The 26891-nt window shown below is 36.9% G+C and overlaps 1 protein-coding gene across 4 annotated transcripts; it reads left to right on the top strand.

Annotated features, from left to right (window-relative positions):
- Positions 1–4555: 4555 nt before the first annotated feature.
- On the top strand, positions 4556–26069 carry mpz (myelin protein zero). 4 transcript variants are annotated; one of them, XM_051698572.1, is made up of 6 exons: positions 4556–4710; positions 5503–5666; positions 9309–9522; positions 14454–14583; positions 15473–15521; positions 23695–26069. In XM_051698572.1, the coding sequence occupies exons 1-6, from the start codon at positions 4665–4667 to the stop codon at positions 23710–23712; spliced, it is 621 nt and encodes a 206-aa protein (XP_051554532.1). In that variant the 5' UTR covers positions 4556–4664; the 3' UTR covers positions 23713–26069. The 4 variants fall into 4 exon arrangements, with proteins under 4 accessions (XP_051554532.1, XP_051554533.1, XP_051554529.1 ...); XM_051698573.1 differs by having other exon boundaries at positions 23583–26069; XM_051698569.1 differs by lacking the exon at positions 23695–26069 and adding an exon at positions 21128–22523.
- Positions 26070–26891: the final 822 nt, after the last annotated feature.

Genomic DNA, 26891 nt, shown 5'->3' with positions numbered 1-26891 from the left:
GGCCTTTAAGTAATAGTTCACCCAAAAATGAAAATTCTCTCATCATTTAGTCACCCTCATGCCGTCTCAGATGTGTATGACTTTCTTTCTTCTGTAGAACACAAATTAAGATTTTTATAATAATATTGAATAATAATTTTCTCTGTAGATACTTACAATGCAAGTGTATGGTGGCCAGAACTTTGAAGCACTAAAAACAATCCAGATTGTGAAGACATGATATTTTCATTATAAACTCAGCAAAAAAAGAAACGTCCTCTCACTTTCAACTGCTTTTATTTTCAGCAAACTTAACATGTGTAAATATTTGAATGAAAAAAAAATATTTAACAACTAAGACATAAACTGAACAAGTTTCACAGACATGTGACTAACAGAAATGGAATAATGTGTCCCTGAACAAAAGTAACAGTCAGTATCTGGTGTGGCCACCAGCTGCATTAAGTACTGCAGTGCATCTCCTCCTCATGAACGGCACCAGATTTGCCAGTTCTTGCTGCGAGATGTTACCCCACTCTTCCACCAAGGCACTTTTAAGTTCCTGGACATTTCTGGGGGGAATGGCCCTAGCCCTCACCCTCCGATCCAACAGGTCCCGGACGTGCTCAATGGGATTGAGATCCGGGCTCTTCGCTGGCCATGGCAGAACACTGACATTCCTGTCTTGCAGGAAATCACACACAGAACGAGCAGTGTGGCTGGTGGCATTGTCATGCTGGAGAGTCATGTCAGGATGAGCCTGCAGGAAGGGTACCACATGAGGGAGGAAGATGTCTTCCCTGTAACGCATAGCGTTGAGATTGCCTGCAATGACAACAAGCTCAGTCCGATGGTGCTGTGACACATGACAGACCCTCCACCTCCAAATCGATCCCGCTCCAGTGTACAGACCTCGGTGTAACATTCATTCCTTCGACGATAAATGCAAGTCATCACCCCTGGTGAGACAAAACCATGACTCGTCAGTGAAGAGCACTTTTTGCCAGTCCTGTCTGGTCCAGCGAATGTAGGTTTGTGCCCATAGGTGACGTTGTTGGCGGTGATGTCTGGTAAGGACCTGCCTCACAATAGGCCTAAAAGCACATGTTATTACCACAGTATAGTGGGCTAAAGCACATAACTGATAATCAGAAGGTTGCTGGTTCAATCCCCACAGCCACCACCATTGTGTCTTTGAGCAAGACACTTAACTCCAGGTTGCTCCAGGGGGATTGTCCCTGTAATAAGTGCACTGTAAGTTGCTTTGGATAAAAGTGTCTGCCAAATGCATAAATGTAAATGTAGTCCTGTGTCCTAAAACATGATAACACCATGATACTATTTATACTTGTCTTTTAAGAAATAGGGCCTCATAGTTGCATTAACCTTAGGTACTATGACCACTGAATCAAGTTAAAGCACCAGATCTGGACCTCAGTGGACAGCACTATAATTCTCATCTGCTAGCTTCATTCAGGTTTAATAGCAAATCAATGCTTATAAAGTTGGTGAATCAGTAGAATCTTGCTACAGTAGTTTAGCTGTGGTCTTGCTGTATGAGCAGCATAGTGGGTACCAACACACCAGCATCCCTTATCCAAAGCACATTTTAGTAGAATGATCTGCATTCTGCATAATCAGCTGATGCCATATTCTCCTTTAAACTTTTTACTATTTAAACTTTTTTTTAAACTATTTATCACTTTTATCATATCTAATGATTATCTTGTCTACTTCCATTTGTTCTTCCTCAAGTCAGTGCCAGTGTCCTCATATCAACTCATGTATTTATATCACCCTCTCTATGCTTTGTCCATTTTACTGGAATAAGAGGGGTGGGTGTGAGACTGGAGGAAGAAAAGAATGCAAACCTTTGTCTAGAGACGAACCAATGGAGGAAGAGAAAGAAAGCAGCACTAAATTAGACATGCCAGCTTAACCCATTTCTCTTTCTCTCTCTCTCTCTCGCTCTCTCTCTCTCTCTCTGTATTGTTGTGTCTGGAAGACGTCAGAGGAGAGAAATCTGGAGAGATGGAGAAAGAGTGGGATGGAGAAATAAATGTATTTGTCTCATCTCTTAAACACTTCCTGGTAAAAGGGCAGCGAGTGAAGAAATAGGATCTGGAGGTTTTAAAGTCCCACTGTTTTTCTCTCTAATCAATCTTCCCTTTTCATGTGACATCATGCAGTAATTTGCACCTTTTCCTTAAAGTTTACTTACTCATACTTTATGTATTAGGCAGAATGTTATTCTCAGTCACCATTCACTTTCATTGAATGGAAAAAAGATGCAATGAAAGAGAATGTCCCTCCCCTCTTATTCCACCTGCTACCAACTAACAAGTAGCAAATCATGGTTCATTGCTGTGACATAGCTAGAGACTATTGGCCATTATAAAAGGGGGGACCTCTGATCTGGCCAAATCACCTGTTTCAAGATACATCAACATAGGAAAGAAAACTGCTTGTTAAGTGATTTCATGGGATCTTGGTTAAGTGTGACATTTTTCGGTGTTAAAATACTTTCTCCCTCCCAGCTTTAAGGGATAGTTCACCCAAAAATGAAAATTCTCAATTAATTTACTCACCCTCACGCCATCATAGATGTGTGACTTTCTTTCAGATGCAGAATTTAAATGAAGATTTTTAGAAGAATATTTCAGCTCTGTAGGTCCTCATAATGCAAGCGAAAGGGTATGATATTGTTGAAGCTCCAAAAAGCACATAAAGGCAGCATAAAAGTAATCCATAAGACTCCAGTGGATAAATCTATATCTTCAGAAGTGATATGATAGATGTGGGTAAGAAACAGATCAATATTTAAGTCCTTTTTTGTATTATAAATTCTCCTCCCTTCCCTGTAGATGGCGATATGCACGAAGAATGTGAATCACAAAAACAAAGAAGAAGAATGTGAAAGTGAAAGTGGAGATTGACAGTAAAAAAATGACTTAACTATTGATCTGTTTCTCACCCACACTTATCATATTGCTTCTAAAGATCTGGATTAACCACTGGAGTCTTATGGATTACTTTTATGCTGATTTATGTTATTTTTGGAGCTTCAAAATTTTGCCACCATTCACTTGCATTGTATGGACCAAAACAGCTGAGAAATTCTTCTAAATATTTTCATTTGGGTTCAGCAGATGAAAGAAAGTCATACACATCTGGGGTGGCATGAGGGTGAGTAAATGATGAGAGAATTTGCATTTTTGGGTGAACTTTCCCTTTAAGGTCCTCTGATGGTGGCTTTTTTGGCTGTCCCAAAATGTAGACTAGTATCCGTGGGTGCTAGGTCCTTTAGTTTGGCTGCTCCCAGACTTTGGAACTCTCTCCCATCAAATCTCAGAGCAGCTGCTTCCCTGTCTGATTTCAAATAACTGCTCAAAACATATATTTTCTGTATGTGTTACTTTCAAGCTTAAATTCAATTGTTGTGTTGTTTGCTTTTCTGTACCTTTATTACAACTCGTTTGCTTTTCATGTTTCTTCCTCTGTTTGTAGGTTCTTTTTTGTTTGCTGATGCTATAATTGACCTTTGGTTTTATAAAGGTGCTATATTATACAAACTTATTATTATTAATAATAATAATAATAATAATAATAATAATAAAATATGTTTGGCCTAAATATATAAGACAAACACTGATTAATAATCTAGTTCTATACATTTTTGTTGTGTTTCTTTTTTCTTTTCTTTTTTTTTTCTTTTTTTTTTTTTTTTGGCAGTGTACACTCATGGTCATTCAATTAATTGCTGCAGACAGTGTTTATCTTTATACTTAAAAGTCGATCTTCCCTTGTCCAAGGGATGTCAGAGAGCTGGTTCATTCTCAGGTTATTGTATCACTTTTCTTTTTAGAAGGAGATGATGAGGAAGAGTGTGAGAGATAGACAATCACATCAGAGACGTTCAGGGACTTTATGTCTTGATGTCGCTAGTAGGCTTTCCTACTGCTGTCGCTTTAACGCTATTGGTGGACTGCACGTCTGGCCATAGCTTTTGAAAATCTGACCGAAGATCCTGTGGAGAGGGTGTCAATGGAGCTCATGTCACCCGTCTCCTTTGAGTAATGTCGATGCAGGCAAGACAGAGAAGTTTCTGTGAGCGATTTCACTGATTTATATGATTTGTCTGTAACCGCATACATGGATATAATTAAAATAATAATAATAATAATAATAAAATGCATGTAAAAATCAGAGTAAGTTTAATTCGTACATTTGTAGATCGTTCAACTTAGTAATTATATGCATTGAGCACTGCTGCAGGTTATATAAAGACATTATCTCATGTAAAGTGTGCATTTTGGGACAAGAAAACTGAATCCTTGTCAAATTCAAACGATATCTTAGTTTTACTGGTAAAATGCCTCATCTGTGGTCTTAAGAGAAATGGTCAGACGTGCAGTACACCAATAACGTTAAAGCGACAGAAGTAGGAACGCCCACGAGCGACTTTAGGATATCCAGCGATAAAGTCGCTGGCGGGCAAGATATAAAGAGGTGTTGGGGGTGGGGCTTAAGTTTGGGGTGTGGTGGGGTATAAAGTCATGGACTGAATACTATCATATTGATGCCCACTGGTCTCATCCCATCATCCCTCCATCTCTTCTCCTTTTTCTGTCCCTCGCTCTCTCGAAGCCCCTCATATACTGACCAGCGGGGAGATCAGAGAGATCATGCTGTCTGTACTGGCACTGACGACTGTGGTGCTCTTGGGCATAGGTAAATATACATTTCAAAACTCTCCTTTGAACTTTTCCTCCATTTTTTTTTTTTTTTTTTTTTTTACAACATAGACATAAAAATAAAAAAAATGGCACTTGAGATTTTTTTTTAGTTTTGTAACTGAGATGCAGCCAAAAAACGTACCTTCTCTTTTACTTGGATATAATTTCACTTTATTATTGTACTTTTAGATGCACCTGTCGTGTGTGCACCTGATGCTCACCTGTTAAAGACTGGGCAGGTTTGAGGTGTTAGGTTAGGTAAATGTTAACTAGAATAAACTTTAGTAGGCTACTGAAAAGCACATGGTCAGCACTAAGAAATAACAATTCAAGCACTGAGATTCTTTTTTTTAATCTGTGTCAAGGTTCATTTTTATAACAGTGGATTCGCTGCATTTTAACTCAGTTTCTAATATGTACTTGAAATACTCCAATTGCTACTTTTAATTACTACTATTTTACTTAATTCAGATTTTAATAAGATAATTAAGTCATGTGGAAATCACTGTTATATCACTGTTAGCCTATACTACCTTTCACAGTTGATTTGATGAAAACTTTATTTGACACTTGTTAATTAGTGCAAATACTCCACACCTATAATTTTATTAATAATTATAAACATATTTTGTGCAATACTGCAGACTTATATTTTAATGTTATTTTTTCACATTCCGATTTTATTTCACATTCAGCAGTCTCTACCAGTACAGTTTTATTCCTTTTTGAGATTTGAGGTGTATATGTGTCAGTAATACTCATCACCCTGTGTGTTTGTGTGTTGCAGTCTCTCAGACTGCAGCTATAGTTGTGTACACAAGCTGGGAGAGACATGCACTTGTGGGCTCAGATGTCAGACTTTCCTGCTCTTTCTTCTCCTGGCACTGGACTTCTCCAGACGTGACCTTCTCGTGGAGCTACCGTGCAGATGGGGCTAGAGACAGCATTGCAGTGCGTAGCAACACACACACACACACACACACACACACACACACACACACACACACACACACACACACACACACACACACACACACACACAAAATGTTTACTTAGCTGTCTAAATGAAGACATCCCAAAGAAGTAAATGTAACAGCACCCTAATTCTAAACCTAAAAAGAAAAGTCACCTTTTTTTTACGAATAAGAATGTCCTAAACGTCTAAACAAACAGGTATGTATCAATAAACTTTTCATGTTTTTGTCTTCTTTTAGTTTTTCCGATACTCTCTTGGTTTGTAAAATATCTTTTGCTGCTGTACAAAGTTGACTGATTCTGATTCAAACCAGTTTGCTTGTTTGACCAATTCTTTGAAAAGAACCGACTTAAAAAAAGTTATTTATTCACAAATCAGTGGCAAAAAATACAGACACACAACTTAATTGCAAAGCAATAGTGTTTATAAGTTACAATAGATGTTTATTTGTAAATAGATATTCTGTGCTTAAAATTTTGTTTTGTTTTTTTCATGAATGAAGCATAAAGGTGCATACATAAAGTGCACATTTTGATCATCAAATTAAAATAAAATTATATGATTAGATGTACTATGTCAACATTCCAAAATATCCAAAAAATATTCAAAAATCCAATGCTTGTTTGAGGACAAAATACAATTTTCATAATTATTTTAATTGCCAATTACAGCATGCAACCTCTCAGTATTTATACTAGAACTGCCAACAACAACTACAACAACAACAATAAATAAATAAATAAATAAACAGTGTAATTGCATTTCACCAAACCTGTAAAAGGGTATGTGCAACTCTGATATCTGTTCAAAAACATGTCTACCTCTTGGGAATTAGACCAATGTGACAATATGACTTGTGGAGATAATTAACATCCTCTCAAATTAACAAACCAAGGCTATGTGAAATAGAAATAAACATTAGTGCCTTCCTTGTGGGTGTACTTCTGCTTACAAAATTGGAAAGCCAGCAGCAATGTGTCATGCAAGTTTGTAATTTGGCCATTGAGACTGTTGGTTTGTGGATGCTTGATTATACTGGGAATTCTGGAAAAAACAATAAGACTGAAAAATACAGAGTTCAAAATTTTGTTATATATTTTTAACACAAAATTATCACAATGGAACAGTGTGGCTTTTAACCTCTTATACTCTGCAGGATTTTTGGGCTGCCGCCTGAAATTTTTCACACTTTTAAAAGCTCCCTGTTCACATATACAGTGGACTAATTTAACAAAAAATTGTCTCATTTTACAGATAACCCCCTATATTTTAAGAAATTATTGCAATAATTAATAAATAATTTTGTATATATTTACAATTTTATGATAAACATAATTTTTCTCGGAATGTCTTTTTTTTATGTCTAAAGTTTAAAAGCATGTCATTTCAGTTCTGGGTCCCCTGTGTTCAAGCAAAAAGTCTTAATTTATTCCATTGGATGGCAGCAAGTATTAGAAAAAATAATTTTTCCTCTATCACTATCCATCGCATTATACTGATCTGAAATGTAGGTGGTGCTCTAACGCATTTTAGCCCTCACCAATAGACAACGTCTTTTTTTGAAGAGCTAAGAGTTTCCACACTGTTTTGTTGAATATCTTGACTTCTGAGTTGTCAAGAAGCCCAATCTAGGTGTCACTGGAAAGCAAAGAATCCCAGCTTCACAATGATGTGCAACATTCCATCTGCTATAAATGGGAACCTATTTTGCTGATGATTTGTTTCTCATACTTTGACACAACATACAAACAAGCAAGTAAACAAGTAATTTCTTTAACTCATTTTAAAGCTAACAACCCAAGGTAAGATTTGATATAAATTTTGAGGCTATTTGGAGCTTACAGATCAGTGGTCAACACAGAAAAGAAACATTTGCATTTTATGCCTTACCAAAATAAAATTTAACTTTGTGATATATTTGAAAATAATTCAAACTGTGGTATTATGGCAACAAAACTACAGTCCAGTACAGTCACCTTCCTGAGAATGAGAGCTTTCATTCGATATATGACTTGTCTATTTAAGTGCAAGGACTTTTATATTAATTAAAAAAATTCTACAACGTAACCTCTAGGCGGGGCCAATTTGTGACACAAATGTTTTCAGGTCTTATTTTATTATTTTATGTAACTAAATGCAAATTGATGGGGTTCTAAATGCAGATTCTAAGCTTTCAAATGATACCACATATGACTAACTTATGCATCCAGGGACTTTAGTGTTTTAAGTGATAAAATGGCTTGCCATATTGTGCCTCCCCACAAACTTCCGGGTTTGCAGAGTTTAAGAGGTTAAACTGCATGACTAAATACAGTGTTGGGGGAAACAGCTGGGTCCACAATGTGAATATTGAGGAATAAAAACTCAGAGTCAGGTTTGCAATTAATTGAGAGAGAGTTTACTGATTGTTCTCTGCAGTTCCAGTAAGCATCACAAGTCAATGGGATCCAGTAGTTCCGAAAGACAGAAGGAGAAGAAACAAAAAGAGAAAGAAAAAAAGTGCCCCATTCAAAAACATTCACAAGCAATTATAGTAATATGCAAATAGAACTAGAGATGTCACAGTTCAAAACTTTCTAAGATTCTGATAGGTCACTTACTTCAAACATTTTAGCACTTTACAAATATTGTCTGTTTCCACCTTCGTGCAAACAATAATTAGTAAGCCATAACATTAATCAAGTTCACGTCATTGGTTTTACAGAAATTATGTGCAGAAGTCATGGGTTAGCTATCAGTTATGACTACTCCTCTTTCTCTACATCAAGAAGGTACCAAGGAGAGCAATTAAAATCCTTCGAGGTTTTTGACTAAGGCAAAGTCACATGTTAGAGGGCACCATAAAAAAATCCAAACACTGAATGAGTTAGACATTGCAACGGGTAGGTGTTATCTCCTCTAGGACTGGAGGCCTTCTCCCTAATATTGGTGGAATGCAGGGCCTCACCATCTGTGGAAAATTAGGACAGAGCATGGAGAAAGACAAAGAGCACACATATAGTCACCTAATATGACAATAAAATCATAAAGAAATTTGATGTTGCAGTTCAATGATTACATGAGGTAGATATGTTGTATGCATTGGTTGCTTTTACGAACCATATAAAAACATGGATAATAATAAGGTCATAACTAAAATCTCTCTCTCATTCAATTAATTATGATTGAATTAAAATATAATCAAATGGTTATAGAATAGTTGATTATGTAATAATTATAAAAGATATATATTTTGTGAATAAATGCAGTACAATATAAATGCATATTCTCAGGGAGCCGAGCTAAATGAATAATCACTGTTATTACATTCCTGTCATCAGAGTCAGGCCCTCAGTCACCCCTACATGTTACTTGCACCTTATTGTAAAAGGACAATAGAACACTGATTAATATGATAAGAATAAATGAGGATGATAAAAGATGAGATATAACTTGTAAGAGTAAAAGGGAATTGAACATTCACCCCTTCAACAGTTTACCAATTCATTGGATTTTAAAAGTAGTTTTGCTTGTGGAGACTAATTTGTCTGCCTCCTTTATTACAATCAGTGCATTTTAAGTTACTATTATTAAGCATGTGATAATTACATAATCATATGCATTCTGTGGTTGTTTAGATTTTCCACTACACAGGCGGAGCTCCTTATACAGATAACAAAGGCCCCTTCCAGGACCGCCTGGAGTTTGTTGGCAACCCTGCTCGCCGAGACGGTTCCATTCTGATCCGGAACCTGGACTACAGCGACAACGGAACCTTCACCTGTGATGCCAAGAACCCACCCGACATAGTGGGTCGCCCCTCCAGTGTTCGTCTGCTGGTGTTTGAGAAGGGTAATAGATTATGATGAGCATTTTGTCTTTAAGAAAAAAAGATTCAAAGTGATAACTGTTATGATGGAGATGTTGAACTCCCACAACAGCTGCTTTGCAGAGAAAGCACAACTGAAAGAGAGCTGGTGGCTAGAAAACCAGCCAGGTTCCTTTTTTGCATTCTCCTTGCACTACAGTTGGCTGCATAGCTACCAAGACCTGCTTTGTGCCTTTAGGCCCATCTTATTCCAGTGTGGCATACAAAATGCGGGAGATCATACACTGGGAGATGAAAGTTTGCCACTAATGGAAGTATAAAATAACCACAAAGCAGGGACCTGAGTGGTTTCCTTGTATGGTCATAACCGTTTTTTCTGAGAACACAACTTTGGAGAAAAATAGCCTCACATGGTGCATTATTCATCAAGTAAATGCTTTTTTGTACAGGTGGTTTTGTAGTACATTTATATTAATGTTTCCTTTTTTTGTTAAAACAGTAGCTTTAACTTCTCAATGTGGTATTTGTGGGTTATGCTGGCTTGTTCTGAAGAAAAAGGAGAACATTTCTAGGTTGACATTGATTGATGTGGTTTGGAACTTTTTTCTATAATATTGTTGTGTCTGGGAAAAACTCACACCATATAATACAGTTACTTTAAAGGAAGAACACAATGCACCCAATACAGATCAGTAAAACTGTGCAAGAGAAGGTCTTTAAAGGGACAGTTCACCCCAAAATTAAAATTCTGTCATTGTTTACTCACCCTCATGTCATTCCAAACCCGTATGCTGTTGTTTTGAGCTTCAGAGAAAAGCACGATTATCAGTGAATAATGACTTAATTTCAGTTTGTTTATAATGCAAAACTATTGTATGGCTTCAGATAATTTGGAATATAGCTCATGTTGTTTGCAGGTTATTTTCATAAACTAAAATAAAAACTACACATTTAAAACATTTTCATAAACTGAAATAAAATAAATATTTGCAAAGTAAATGGAAAACTAAATAAAACTAACAACAGTTATTGAAAAAGTAACTGAAATGTAATAATAATCATAAAAAATAAGTTTTCGTAATCATTGAGCACTCACTTATCACATAGTGGAATAATCTGACTTGTGTGGCTGTGTAGGTTAAGACCTGCAGATGGCAATGTGGTGTGTGAAGTTAGCTGATACTGATACTGATAAAGAAGACGGGGACATGAATCGTGATAGGAGAAAGGTGCCATACGTTGTTTCTGGCAGGCTCCTCAGCCTTACAGGCTCCATATATTTAGGATTAGGGTGGGGGCAGGGTTAGGGCATCTGCTGCATGCCAGGAACAGAGTGAGGCCCTTTTGTACAGTGGGCGACATGAATGATGGATGGTAGGAAATGACAGTGTGTGGGGCTGCTTCGAGTTTAATTATGAAACTGAAGAAAGCAAATGCATTGTCACGTCCAATCATACGATTTGTGGTGTTTAAATTAAAGGGGAAAAAAATCCCACAAACCTGAATGTGCATTTGCAAAGCAACCATCGGAAGGAGTACAAATTATTAATGGGTTAAGATGCGGAAAGGAAGATTACCATCAATGATTAAACCTGTGCTAGTAGATAAAACGCACTTGTAAATTTGTTTGTTGAGACTGGTATGCCTACTAGATTGTGTGAATTGGCAGCTTTTAAACAATTAATGCTGCTCTTGGCCCCAAGAACATCACTCCCAAGTGCTGCACGAATTAATTCCGTGATTGCACAAAAAATGTAAACGGAAACTGTGTGTAAAGGAAATTCTGAGAAAGATTTGCAAAGTGACTGTATTTGTAGATGGATTTAGTGGTGGAAATGGAGATTAACTGGGGGGACCCAAATTATTCAATCCAACGACCCCACCCCCCACTTGATGACGGATTGTTGTCTTTTAACTATTTCAGTATTAAATTTACACTTAAAATAAAGACACTTATCAATCTTCTATAATTCACACTGTATTCAGAAAACTTTTAAAATTGAAACATCACACTTACTTGCTGAGTGCAATAATACACTTAAACTTATTAAAACTACCTACATCTGTTTACAACTACTTATACCTGCCTTGTTAATTTTTGGGAAATTGCATAATTGGACAACAGAGTCCAACTGAATTTGAAAATTTAATGAGGGCCATATTGTATTTTATTTTGTGTTTCTGTACATGGGCTGGATCTGATGGATTTTGTAATTGACCCTTTGTTAAGCCCACCTTAAAAGTGTTTCTGACCAATCCTGTCTTAGCAACTGTTGCCCTGCCGCCATTACTCTGACAAGCGTTTGCTATTTTCCAATGAGAGCCTATGGAAGTAATGTGTGTTTGAGTAATTTTAAGCAGGATTTTATCAAAATAATAATAATTAAAATAAAATGTAAACATGTTGTTGCCGGGTCATTTGTAATAGTGACACGATTTACCCTAAGATGATACACGCAGTGTTTTTCTTTCTTTTTTAAATCATCTTTAAATAATTCCATAGAAGAGCATGATATGGATTAAACCGTGTCAGCCCTCATTCCCAAATTAACATATTAGATCTGCAATGATACCTACATTTGCTCTAAGATAAATTAAATCGAATAACTGAATGTTAATTCATTTATACAGTATATTGATTCAAGTCATAGTTAAAGTGATTGTAAATAAACAGTTCACAGCATCAAAATGAGTGTGTTCTGAGACGTTATAAACAGTTCTGTTCACTTATGCTAATGTTATTAGATGTGTAATCGCTATTAAATTAAGTTTTTCTCTTTTCAAGTGACTATAATAATCATTTGCCTTGATTCTGATTCACAGTCTCCACAGTTTTAAATCAAATTACTGTGTAATTTAACAATTTGTTTTAGAAAAAACTTCACATAAATATGCATTTCAATGTCACTCTTCATACCAGCCCACGTTAAAATATTATCCATTCCGTTTGAGAATATTTTGCCAAAAACCGTGCTGTTTACAACAATCTCCCATTCATTCCTATGGGGAGTTCTGCAGAGCTTGTCAGAGCGAGCGACCGTAACTAAGGGGGCGGAGCTTAGCGAAGGGTCAATGAATGCAAAAACTCAAACCCAATTGTTGTTTTTTTTCCTATGTGGACTCTGATGTGGCTGCTTCATACTCAGTCTCTTCTCTCTCTGTCTTCTCTCTGGTGTTATTTAACATTATGCAGTTAAAATCCATTGCTACTAAATTGTTATTATCACTGTCTTTGTCAGTAGTCTTCGCTGTTTTATATATATATATACAACAGTTAGTTACAGTCCTTGAATCTGATTGGACGAGAGACATTGTATGAGTACTGATGGTCTCACACCATCAGCACTCCAACACTTCACTGTGTGTATCACTCCGCTTGTGTTCGTGCTGTTCTAAACTAAAGTGTAAGAGCAGTGCAGATGTGTTAAGAGCTATATGCGTATCTTTACATACATTTTTTTGACATTACATACTTTTGCCAGCATTTTTGTATGTAATATAAGCCAGTTAGGTGACGTGAGTCAGTCATTCAGTGTTTTCATTCATCAGCACTACGTGATCGCTCATATAACTACTACACTACTAAAGCTAGGAAATAGCTTTAAATGGTTTAACAACTTCAGCATTAAGGCTCATCACAGCTGAGAAACACAACAGACTGATTAATTACACAAACTCAAGGCACTTACCTCTACCGGAGTTTCCACATTGGAGAGGACATACTGTTCAAAATGGTGGAGGAGATTGCGGTTACTATAGTGAATGACCCTTGTGCACCAGCTACTGCGAAATAGGGAGGAATACCCCCCGCTTGCATGGCTATTTTTCCACTGAGAAAATGGGATGAATTTGACCAAAATTACATTATCTTCAGAAAGCTGACTAACACACTACAGCATCTCTGCTTGGGAGTGTTCATTCTATATGGCCCTAAATCATCACTGCTGAGATAACCTATGGCACTCGGCCTGCGGCCAAATCACAGCAGTGCTGATGTAGGGCCATATAACACTCTTGCTCATGTGATATTGCTTAAATATAGGACTGACAGGCTTATATGTATATGGTGTATTTTAATAAACAGTAATGTGTTTATTAAATTATACAGTATTCAGTTCAGCAACAGTTCAAGGGGTCACTTTATCATTCATCATTCTTTATCATTTATAGTAAAATTTTATGATTTAGCTGTGCAGCAGTTGTAGTAATTGGACAGCCTACATTTATGTTTAAATAACAACAAATTATTCTTTTTTTTTTTTTTTTTTTTTTTTTTTTTTACAAATTATAAGTATTTATTTTTATTAAGTATTTATTTTAAGACTTACGTTAGCTCTACGATCTGATTGTTCACCTTATGAATTAGTGTGTTTTTAATACATTTGGACCTGCACAAGCAATGTCAGTTGCCCCCAACCCACCCCGTTCACATGGAGTAAAAAAGGTTTGACTGTATTTTTGGGTAACTCTTGAAGTGTTCTGTTAATTCCTAAACTATAATTACTAAAACTAAAAACTGAAACTAAGATATACTGTATATAAAACTGTATAAAAACTATAAACTGTAACTTGCAAAATTATCAATAAAACTAACTAAAACTAAACTGAAATTTATAGCAAATGTGAAAACGGTATTCAGATAAAAACTCATTTGAAAATGCAAAACTATAATAATTTAATATATAATATATATTATTTATAATAATAGAATTTTTATTTTTATTTTTTTTTTATTATTTTTTTTTAGCTTTACAGCCATGGTCACAACAAAATGTTGTTGTATAGCAAGAGCTGCACAAAGTTTCTTCAACAATTTGCCTTTTTGTGTGCAGTTTGCATGCAGTTTGAAATGACATGAGGGTAAGGAAATGACAATATTTTCATTTGAATTAACTGTTCCTTTAATCTGGTGATCTTAACACTTCCACCTTTACGTTCTTTCTTTCTCTCTCAGTTCCTGTTCAAGCTGGTGTGATAACAGGGGCGATTATTGGCGTAGTGTTGGGACTGCTGATCCTCATTGTAGCAATTTACTATCTGATGCGATTCCTGGTGGCCAGACGAGTGTTCAGCTTGAGCATGAGGTCAGTCTGGGAGCACCTGCTCCCTGAAGCCCGACCCGACCCTCTGCCTGGCCTTGACACACACACTCCTATACACACACACACTCTTACCAAGACACAGCCCAAATCCCCACCAGTCCTTGAAAAGCATGCACACAAAAACACACACATCACAAGCAAGGTATGGACAGAACCCCCAACTAACATGGAGAGTACTAAGTCAACAAGTCTCGTGTAGCCAGACCTTTGACCAAAAGTTTATTCTGTCAAAGAACCATCCACTTAGAGAGAAAAAAATGTCTGATGGACGTGTAAAATGATAAACAACAGTTTGTGGTGTTTTTACAAAAAAAACAACACAAACTGTAAAAAATAATGAAATAATGGTTTTCATGAACGAATGTACAGGAAACACAGATAAAGAGCGGAAAATGTGTAGAAACTCAGTACAGTTCAGGATACAATACATGCGTACTATTTCACAGACTTAGACTAAGGAAACAAAGAATATACAGTTCTGTTCGTGGATATCTAGTTTGCTATTAAGTGCCTCAAACAAAACTCCAATTTGATGCAAAAAACGTGGCAAACTTTGGCAAATTCAGTGTTTAGCTTAAAAGCGCTCACTGTATCAACCTGGTACCATGTAAACAACTTTGCTAGCAGACAGACTGATAAAAAACCTGTGTGCCTTTACTCATGGAAGCTGTGTAAACCCCACTAATCAGATTGCCGATTTCTGCCAGCACTTGCCATTTTTGTGTGCGATATGCTTCAGATTGTCAGTGAACGTACTGTGGGCTGAAACTATGAGCCGCTAGCTGACAAGCTCACTTGCGGTTTAGTCCTCCAGCCACCAGAGGGCCACATTGTTCATGCATTTTTTTTATTTTTATTTTTGTTCCCTTAGCAAACATGGCAAGAAGGGCAAAGGAAAAGAAGGCTCACAGCAAAAACAGGCAAGTGCTCACCTACTGTCACCCAAACACACACAGATGCACACACACACACACAAGCACACTACACGCTTGCAAGTCTCTCTCACTTGGCTGTGTTTAAGATCTCCTGTCCTCCACTGCTCTCCTCCCTCCTTTTTCTGTGATTAGATAATGCTGCTGTAAGCTTTTTGAATACCCAGCAAAAAATCCCCTCTACCTGTCTGATATAATTGACATAGGTGTCCTGAGAAATCACATTTGTCCCTGTGATAGCCCTAGGCTCTGTAAACAGCAAAAAGTATTTTGGAAAACTTGCCTCTCTACAATACCTGTCAGTTATTTTTTGGTTTATGGTAATGGATGGTGGGGGGTAGGGGAGTCATTGAAGTCAGACTTCCAACGTTAAAATGCGGAAATCTAGAACTGTCTACATTTCACCGATATGCAGGTGTATGATGTCATGCAAACATGATGGTACCAAGGGAGATGTACTGAGGTGTAATGATAATCATTCACTTTTATGCAAATAAAATGCATCAATGAGCCAAAGTTTCTAAATTTTTTCAGAGACAGGCGTGAAATGGTGCATTCAAGTCATGTCTGAATGATCGTATTTACAAGTTGAGAGCACATGAACACCACCACGAAGAAGTAATTATGAGTGGGAAACACAGGATTTTCTTTTAGCCCCGATTTTCCGAGTTGGGGGTGTGTTGATTTAGGAATCATTGCAGAAGCAAATTGTTATTGATAATAATTCAGTTTTTGAAGAATAACAGGAAAGCTTGCCAGAAAATAAGACTAATTTTAGCTGGTTTATGAAGTGACAGCTGTGCAATAAGAACTACATTTCCCATCATTATTTGTTGCCGCATGAGAGTAATAAAATAGATAGATAAAGCGGCTTTCCCTTTCAATTGTGCTGTACCAGTATGAGAAAAAGAGAGAAAGAAATATGACATTGCAAAATGGTTCCGTTCTTTCCGACTAAAATCACATCATATGAACAAACATCATATGTACGATCTCTGACCTCGTAAGTACAAACTTCAAAGAGGACTTGAATGCACCTTTAAACACGATAGATGATTCTTTCTTTGATAATCGTACACCTTGGTAGCACAGCATAGCATCGTTTAGCCTCTGCAATTTGTTGACAGACGATCACCCACAAAGCAAACGGTTACAATTTTGTTCTTTATACATCCTCTTTTGAGCGTCAGGCAATGGAACACCTTTACAGTGCCATAACAACATTTTTGAAAAAAATTCAGTCAGGTTTTAGAGAAAACCATAGTACAGACACTGCTCTTCTTAGAGTTACCAAAGACTTATTGATGTCAGAGGATGCTGGAGAGTGCTCCATTTTAGTGTTGCTTGGTTTAACTGCAGTGTTTTTTTGTTTTTTGGGGGGGATTTTTCCCTAATTTGGAATGCTCAATTCCCAATGCGCAGTGATTCACCTCAATCCGGGTGGCGGAGGACGAATCCCAGCTGCCTCCGCATCTGAGACCGCCAACCTGTGTATCTTATCACGTGGCTTGTTGAGCGCGTTGCCACGGAGACATAGCATGTGTGGAGGCTTCACGCCATCCACCGCGGCATCCACGCTCAACTCACCATGCGCCCCACCGAGAACAAACCACATTATAGCGACCACGAGGAGGTTACCCCATGTGACTCTACCCTCCCTAGCAACTAGACCAATTTGGTTGCTTAGGTGACCTGGCTGGAGTCACTCAGCACGCCCTGGGATTCGAACTAGCGAACTCCAGGGGTGGTAGCCAGTGTCTTTTACCACTGAGCTACCCAGGCCCCCCTAACTGCAGTGTTTGATACAGTTTATTGTTACAGTTTGATACAGATACAATGATACATTGAAGAGATGGGTGGGAATATCTGGGATGGCTTTAGACTTGTTTGTTTCCTATTTGTTGAACAGAAATTTTGTAGTATCTGTTGGAGATGAAATGTCCTCCTCTTCAACTTATAAGTTGTGGTGTTCCGCAAGGGTCCCTGTTAGGACAAATATTGTTTTCTCTATATATGTTAACTTTTGGTTCTGTGATTTGAAAATAAAATTTTCATTACTATGCAGATGACCTCCAGTTATATTTGTCACCAAATCCCAATGATCTGTGTAGTTTAAATGTTCTTTAAGAGTGTATAGCAGATATAAAAAATTGGATGGCATGTCATTCTCTGCAGTTAAATTCTTAATATTCACCAAGTGGTGAGAAATCTGGGCGGCTATTTTGACACAAATTTCAATTTTGAATATCACGTTAGGAAGTTAGTTCAGTCTTGTTTTTATCAGTTAAGGAACATTTCTAAGATGAGACAGGTTTTGAGTTTTAGGGATACAGAGAATCTCATTCATGCTTTTATTTCATCTCGTTTTCAACTTTAAATCAATGCACTTTAGCACGACTACATTCAGTACAAAATGCTGCAGCTAGACTTTTGATACAAACTAGGTCTTTTAATCATATAATTCCAGTTTTAGCTTATTTACATTGGTTACCAATTCATTTTAGGGTTGATTTTAAGATTGTATTATTTACATATGAAGCATTAGCCTACATGGTTTAGCGGCAGATTATTTAGCAGAACTTTTAGACTTTACGGAAGAGTTAGACCTCTTAGATCTTCTTGTCGTAAACTGCTGAATGTTCCAAGATCCAGATACAAAACAAAAGGTGATAGAGCGTTTGTAGTGAAGGCCCCACGATTATGGAACAGCTTTTTGTATAAACTTGCTTTTACTACTTTGTAAATTTTTGTTTTTAACTTGTGTTTTACTGAATGTGTTTTGATTTTATGTTTTGTGAAGCACTTTGTACTTGTTTTAATAAGTATGTTTTAGGGCTTGTTTACACTTGGCCACTTCATGTGTTTTCCCTGATCGGATAGCTATCCAATCATGAAAAGACCAGGTTGAAAATGGCTGCTATTTTGCTAGGTATTTTAAAGTGCTCACAGGCATAACACAACATTATGAAGCTCATATGAACAAAAACATTTAAAAATAATGGGGACAGTGATATGTTAGTGTATTTAAAATAGCCTGAAGACCTGGTTTGCAAAGTGTTCATGATTTTGTGGGCAAAGAAGACTGTAGGAAAGGGTATAGCTCCAGGCTTTCGTCTACCTCAGCGTTTGTGCTCTTGTTTGTATGCCATTCACAAACCTTTTTAATGCTTGATTAGCTATGTCAGTATAGTTGATATTCAGTACATAGCCGCAAGCGTCAAAGTAAATTTCTAAGACTTCTAAAACTTCTAAGACAGTATCAATTGGATCTATGTTGAGGCCTGTCCCAAACAGTGCTCTCAACCTTTGCAGTCCACTTGGAGTCCATACTTTTGTGCCACTTTGTAATGTCACTATGAAATCTGCACCAGTGCAGATTTCTCAAAAGGGCCGCATAGGGGGCGCTCTTGGGGTCTTCATGGACAAACACAAGTGAAAGCTATAAGACAGCGAGTCCACACTAATGGTGCCATTTGGGACAGGGCCATTGGTGTATTCAGTTGTACCAGTGTAGCCACCCAGTGTTTTCAAAAACATGAGCTGGCACTCAAATGGAGTTCATTTGTCTCTTTCTGTGCTAACATGCCACGCATTCATATACTAATTTACATTCTCTTTCTCTCTCTCTCTCTCTCTCTCTCTCTCTCTCTCTCTCTCCTTTTATTCTTCTGTGCATACTTTTCCATGCCATTATCCCACTTACATACAATCATTTATTTTTTTCTTCTAGCTGTCTTTTCCCATCCCTTTGCTGCTGTCCTCTCTTCTTATTGCAGGTGAACAGTAAACTGCTGTCACATTTAATCATGGATCAGCTTTAATCATTGTATTAGTGTATGAAAACACTGTCACATACAACCAAACCACTTTCTTCCTCACACATCTCATCTCTTATAGGATCAAACTACCAGATTTCCAGTCCTGTAATTTTTGCGTTCTTTTTGTCTTTATAGAGTTTGTTCATTCTTTCATTCTGTAATCGGTTTCTATTTACATACCTCTATTTTTACTCATTTGTGTGTATCTCCTGTCAGCTTCCATCTCTCTTTTTCATTTCTTTATTTCTTGGTTATGTAAACCCAGTCTATCTTTCAGTTCAGAGGTGATGTCCAGTGAACTGAATGCAGGTTGATAAACGGTCTATGTGCTGCAGCCCATGTTTTGTTTTGTAATCTTAGCAAAGACCACAAAACTCATAGCAAATGGTATAAAATCCACTACCAACAAACAGAGCAAAAACTGAGTTTAAACAACATTTCTATGACAAAGGCAGCAAAAAAAGATCAAATGAATTTTTGGGATGTAATTCCATATTTGGCTATAGACGTCACAATAGAACATAAAGGTGAAGTGTGTAGTTTCTACGCCACTAGTGGCACACACATTGACTGTACTAAATTCCATATTGGTTCACAGTCAAAAGAGTGAACTTGGAAATAGGGCTGGGTATTGATATAGATTTTCCAATTCAATCAAAATCCAACTCATAAGCTCTCGATTTGTTTTGATTCGTCTGATTTTGATTAGATTCCAATTAATTTGGGTATATTTCAGTTATAATGTCCATTTTGCTCACATATAAAATAAATTCTCTCTGCTTTAATGCTCTTAATGGTACAGGGGACCTTCTAACTAGGTACATTATGAGAACCCTAATTTTACAACATTTATTTTATCATAAGTTTTTCATCATGTTAGACACGTTTTAGCTTTTCAACGATAGACAAATTTCATGTATTCCATCAAATTTGTCTTGAAAGTGCAAATAATAAAATATAAATAATTTTTTAACCACTCCACAGATTTAATATTAGCAAACTATAGTTTTGGCAAGTCATTTAGGACAACTACTTTGTGCATGACAAGAGTAATTTTTCCAACAATTGTTTCACTTTTAATTGACTATATCAATTTACATACACTAAGTTAACTGTGCCTTTAAGCAGCTTGGAAAATTCCAGAAAATTATGTCAAGCCTTTAGACAGTTAGCCAATTAGCTTCTGATAGGAGGTGTACTGAACCTTTGGAGGCCTAACTTATTTTCTCCTATACCAGTCTGTTGTAAAGTGAAAACTATAATTAATACTAAGAATTCCACTCTCCACCTGTTATTCAGTTGCATGTACTGTAAAACACCTTTCAGGTGACTGACCGAACAAGTGAAGCAGATCCTCACAGAGGAAAGCTATTTTCAGCGACCCACGTTTGAAGTTCAGCTGTATTACAATTTTTTTATTCAGGTGCTGTGATGTCACGCTGTCACTCCCTAACTGGCCACTTCCTTTTTGTCCTCCCTTCCAGAAACGGAGAGTTCCCCTGGTGTTCCTCTCCTTCTAACCACTCGTTTACCACTTCACTCTTTTTCGTCCTCCTTCTTCATCTCTATAATGAATCTACCTCCCTTATTTTGATCCTCCAAATCCATTACACTCATCTGACCATCCAAATCTCACAAATCCTCCTTTTTCTTTCTTTTCCTTCTCTCTCTTTGTTTCTCTCTCTCTATATCTTATCTCTCTCTCTCTCTCTCTCTCTCTCTCTCTTTCCTCCCGTAGTAACTCACTCCTCCCCTCTCCATACTCCCTCTTTCCAGGCTTCGGTTCTGACGGATCCGGCCAAGCTGAAGGTGGCGGTGTCAGAGAAGAAGAAGCAAGAGTCTCGCAGAGAGAAGAAATAGGGGTTGAGAAGCAGAGAGCTAGAACTCCAGGTTAAGGCTGCCTCCACCCAGACCCAAGACCCTGAGGAGGCAGCAGGGATAAGCAGGCAGGGCAGGGTGCTTATGACCATTGAGCTAGAACTCACTAAACAAGAGAGGGAGGAAACACAAACTAAAACAAGCCCAGCCGCGTTTTTCTCTCAACTAGCGCGCAAAATCACTCTCAAATGAGAGAGAGGGGTGTGAAAAGAGGGGTGGTGGAGAGTTTTGGAGGAGAGAAGTGACATATCAATCATAACATCAGGAAGACAGGAGAGGGGTGCAATGTTTCTCATTTTAATCTCAGCTTGAGTCCACTCACATTTACATTTACTCATTTGGCCAATGACTTTCAATGCATTCAAGGAATACATGTTATCAGTAAATGTGTTCCCTGGGAATCGAACCCAAGACCTTAGTGTTTCTAATGCATGTTCTACCAGTGGAGCTGCAGGAAAACATTAAGCACAAAGTTCCAGAAAAGACTGTGGTCCTTAGAATCAGGGCTGTCATAACAGTAAAATCCAACATGGTCTCATGACAAGTCATAATAATTAGTACTAATAATCAGAAGTGACAAAAAAGCATACAAGTTGACTCATTCAAAAATGTACGACTTTTATTCCCATAGAGAAAAATAAACGAACCAATGAACAATGTTATTACCATTTTTACCAGGTTTAATGACTAACCTAAGCACAAAATGTAACTCCTTAACCAAACCCTAAACACAACCATGATTTTAATAGGTAAATTACTGTTGTATACCAAGGAAGAAAGAAATCATCAGGGTTTGGAGCCAGACGAGGGAAGCGTATTACATGATATTGAGTCATTTGTATTGCATAAAAATGGAATGAGTATCCAAATTTGTTCATTGACATTTCCTTTCAGAAAATAACGTTTTGGAGAGGAGGCTAGTTAAATTTTATGCCTGTATTGTATCGATTTGAAATTCAGTTTGTTGATTGATTGGTCTCAATGGGAATAAAAGTCATACCATTTCGTACAAGCCAGGACGTACAATTTGTCACGATTTTGTCAAGTCGTATGAATTATTGCAAGCTGTCATGAGACTATGTTGGTAAAATCTCATTGATACATTGTATATAATATTTATGTTCTGACTGGCTGTGAAGTTGTCACTTCATGCAGCATTTTCATTTTCAGTGAGGACAGAAGAATTACATGCAGCTTTAAAGGGTTAGTTCACCCATTGATGAAAATGATCCAATCATTTAGTCACCCTCATGCCATCCCAGACTTGTATGACTTTCTTTCTTCTGCTGAACACAACCGAAGATTTTTAGAAGAATATCTCATCTTTGTTGGTCCATACAATGCAAGTGAATGGTGATCAGAAATTTGTAGCTCCAAAAATCACATAAAGGAAACATAAAGGTAATAAAAATGACTCCAGTGTTTAAATCCATATGTTCAGAAGCAATATAATAGGTATGGGTGAGAAACAGATCAATATTTTTGTCCTATTTACTTTAAATCTCCACTTTCACTTTTACATCTGAAAGTCACATGTGGTTCCTGTTTAGTTTCACTTTCTCATCTGAAAGTGAATGTGAAAGTGGAGATTTAGAGTAAAAAATGTCTTAAATATTGTTGTGTTGTGTTTCTCACCCACACCTGTTATATTGCTTCTGAAGATTCCACTGGAGTATTATGGATTACTTTTATGTTTGCTTTATGTGATTTTTGGAGCTACAAATGTCTGATCACTGTTCACTTGCACTGTAAGGACCTAAAGAGCTGAGATATTCTTCTAAAATCTTCTTTTGTGTTTGGCAGAAGAAAGAAAGTCATACACATCTGGGATGGCATGAGGGTGAGTAAATGATGAGAGAATTTTCATTTTTGGGTGAACTATCCCTTTAAAGTTGTAGCATCACGCCTCGTTAGAAAATAACACTTGAACAGCATCACATATTCACAACAAATTTTGAGGCCCTTCTATTACACACTCACACTCTTACACTCATGTTCATGAGAGCTGTAATTGTGACAGAATAGTGAACCTTTCTCTTTTTTAAGTGACTCTCTCTCTCTCTCTCTCTCTCTCTCTCTCTCTCTCTCTCTCTCTCTCTCTCTCATCTCTCTCTCTCTCTTTCTCACAGCTCTGACAGCACACACATGCCATCTAATACAAGAACACAATCTTAGGCACAAATTTTTTTACACTACTATTTTGTTCACAAAGTTACTTTGGAAGCTTGATATTAACTGTCGTTTTTCTCGTTCTCTTCCCTCCTTCTGTCTCTCTATCTCTTGTGTTTTTTCTGTTTCTCTGTTTTACTGCATGTTTTTGGACTTTCAATCCTCTAATCTCTCTTATTTATAGTTTTTCTGACACTTTATTATTATTATTTTATATGTGACTGTTTCATCTATAATTCACTTCTTTCATCATCTGATACAATGATGCTATTACATCACTTCCTCTGCCACTGTAGTCCGGCCCCCTAAAGTAGCCCCCCTCTCCCCCAACACCCTCATTTACATAATGCTAAATATATGACTTGTATTTTTAGCCATAGAATCACACAAACACTTCAAACACAGTTAAAATATTATGTCTGCATGTCCATTGTCCGTCAAAGCTCCATCAATTCTCACACACACACTAACAGTCCCATTATGTAGTCAAATATGCAATTTTAAGAGTCTTCTGAAGAATCTGGAGCTGCAAAAGTTTTCTGACACAGTTTAAAGCAGATCCACACTGACTTACATTAGTCTTAGTGTGTGTGTGTGTGTGTGTGTGTGTGTGTGTGTGTGTGTGTGTGTTTACTTTGACTGCAGTGACTGAAATCCACAGAATGACGTTGATACTGCTAGAAAAGGCACACACAAACACACAGCGTGAGAAAAACTGAATACTCTAAGCCAAATTCTCACGTCTGTCGGCATAAGCTGTTGTCTGACAAAAAGCTGGTTGTTTTAACACTCACTTGTAACTGGAGAACACACACTATCTTTCTCCCTTTCCCTTTCTATCTCTTTAAAGGGATAGTTCACCCATAGATGAAAATGAAAAGTCTTAATTTGCTCACACTGATGTTGTTCCAAACGTGTATGACTTAACTTTCTTCCGTGGAAAACAACAGAATACATTAAGCCGGATGTTAAGGAATGATAGCCTCAGTCACCCTTCACTTTCATTGTGAATGAGGCTGTCAGTCCCTTACATTCTTCCTTATAATTCGGTGTGTAAATACAGACAGAATTGTAATTTTTTGGGTGAACTAACCCTTTAAAAGTCTGTCTTGTAGCACTTTCTTTTGATGCTTTCCACACATATTGTGTATAGTAAGACTCATCACTCCATCTCGAGTCATTATTTCACTCTCTCATCCTCCTCTACTCTAACTATCACAAAGATTCATCCTCCACCACCTCGGCTATGATCGGATTAGCATACTACCATACTACTTGTACTATTTCTGCAGTATATAGCATGTATAATGTGCAAACTGTGCGAATGCATGGAATACCTGGATGACCTTATTCGGCAAAGTGTGCAGTATACAACAAAGCATCTTTTCTTGACTCATTATTTGATTGCGCTGTCAAAAGTTTTTTTGCATAAGGTACAGTATTTTTACACAAACTTGAATAAAAATGGCAAAATAATTTTATTTTTACTGGATGCCTGTCGCTAAATTAAACATGCGATATGATGATGTCATGTGACAACTGTGTATCATGGTATTATTTAACGCATACTGTATATTGCTATTTTATTAAAATAGTAGGCAGTATACAGTATACTGCACAGTAAGCAGTATGATAGTATAGCATTCCGAACATAGCCCTGTTTCTGCTGGTAAGAAAATTCCAGTGCTCTCTCTGCCCGCTTCCGCCCACAGGAGAAAATTTGCATTTGGCCATTACGTCGCAATTGCGACAAAAAACGAACAAAAAATGCTAATCTAGCTAGCTCTCTGCTGACTATGAAAGATGCATGTTTATCACACGTTTGCATATGTATGTTTTAGGTCCGAGGACATGTCTGTAATCCATAAACATGTTAGGAGAACAAAACGGCATAAAGACAACATTATAGCAATACTGGTTATGTACATTTAGTAATGCTGTGCAGTAGCACCCTAGTACTGTTTATGTGTTTATGTGAAAGGAGAAATGTAATAGAATTTAATGATGTTTAATAATATTTCTGCTCTTTCTTTTGACTGACATGGCAAAATTCATGTGGTGGTTCTGTTTGCATGCCAAGGCCACAGGATGTTATGCAATATGGACAAAAAAAATATCTGAATGTTTTTTTGTGAAAGAAAGTTGAAATGCTGGGAGGAAGACTGAATTCATATTCGGGTGAAAAGCCAAGCCAAAGTCCAATAATGATCTCAGTTTCACAGGATATGCCTTTTTTCAAAGTCTTCATGTTTGTGCATGTCAGCCCTGAGCTAGAGACAGGCTCTCATCTGGAATGCTAAGAAAAATTGTAGAACTGCAAGGGCTTGAGGGAAATTATATGTTTGTTAGCCCACAGACAGATGCTTTTTATGCATCTCAGAGTAAATGTCGAACAGCCACATGGTACCTGCCATTAAATTGTGTTTAAATATCAGATAATTCCCATGTTGTACGTATTGTGCACCTGTATTGGTGCAGGTCTGGTTAACCATTCTCTCTTCAAGTTCCATTTTACAACTTCTAATTTTTTATTTTTTTTTTATTTTTTTTTACTTTTATGTTGACTTTAACCAATCTGACTGTGGATTTCTGTTAAATGTGTTGTAAAAAGAAAATAAATCTCAAGTTCAAATAATTCAGAAAAGCGTCAATAAAAATCAGATCCCTTGCTTGTGTGTGTTTGAATTGGATTTAAATGGAATAAACAGTAGTAGAAAGCAGTGAAGCAAATCTGGTTTAAATTATTGCTTTATAGAAGAGACATTTATTAGTAAGGAACTACATAGCTTCACTGTAAATACTAAACGTTATCTCAAATAAAAAATGTGTTGATTCAAGCTTACATTTTTACTGTTCTTACAAGTTTTAATCAAGCTAACATAACACTAAACCCTAAGTTGTCATTAATAAATTCACTCAAGTGGTCCTTATACTAAACAAGGGAACATGCAGGCAAATATATTAATTGTTATTAAGAATTAATAGTTTTAGCTCTTTTTAATATAGTTGTTGTTTTGTTGTAGCTGGTTGGTAGTCTTGATTTGTGTGAGTTACCATTATGGTTATTAGTGTTACCTATATTAGTTGGTTATTAGTTTGAGCCTGTTAAATTCAAGCCATCCCTCTCCAAATGTAAACACTTTAGAAAAGTGCATTTTTATGTGCATAAAGAAGTACTAAGGAGAATCCAGTGTGCTTAACTGACCTACAGTCCAGTCATAATTTCTTATACTGTGTAACTCATACTGTATAACGCATTGCATACTATTTAAATAATTAAATAAAAACAATGATACTTTAATCACAGATATGAGTTAAGTCTACTTGTAACTAGTTATTTGTACTTAAATAGTTAAGTTCACTTCACTGTAAAAATTCCAACTTCAATTTTGTCAGATAAGCTCAATTTTAAAAGTTGATTGAACATGTCAAATGTCAAATAAGTGAGTTTACTTAAAACAATCAATAATTTCAATGTTTATGCCATTTAAGT

Source organism: Myxocyprinus asiaticus, chromosome 5 (assembly GCF_019703515.2).
Source record: "Myxocyprinus asiaticus isolate MX2 ecotype Aquarium Trade chromosome 5, UBuf_Myxa_2, whole genome shotgun sequence".
Lineage (NCBI taxonomy): Eukaryota > Metazoa > Chordata > Actinopteri > Cypriniformes > Catostomidae > Myxocyprinus > Myxocyprinus asiaticus.
Note: the sequence above shows the minus strand (reverse complement) of the source record. Positions and strands in the feature narration are given on the sequence as shown.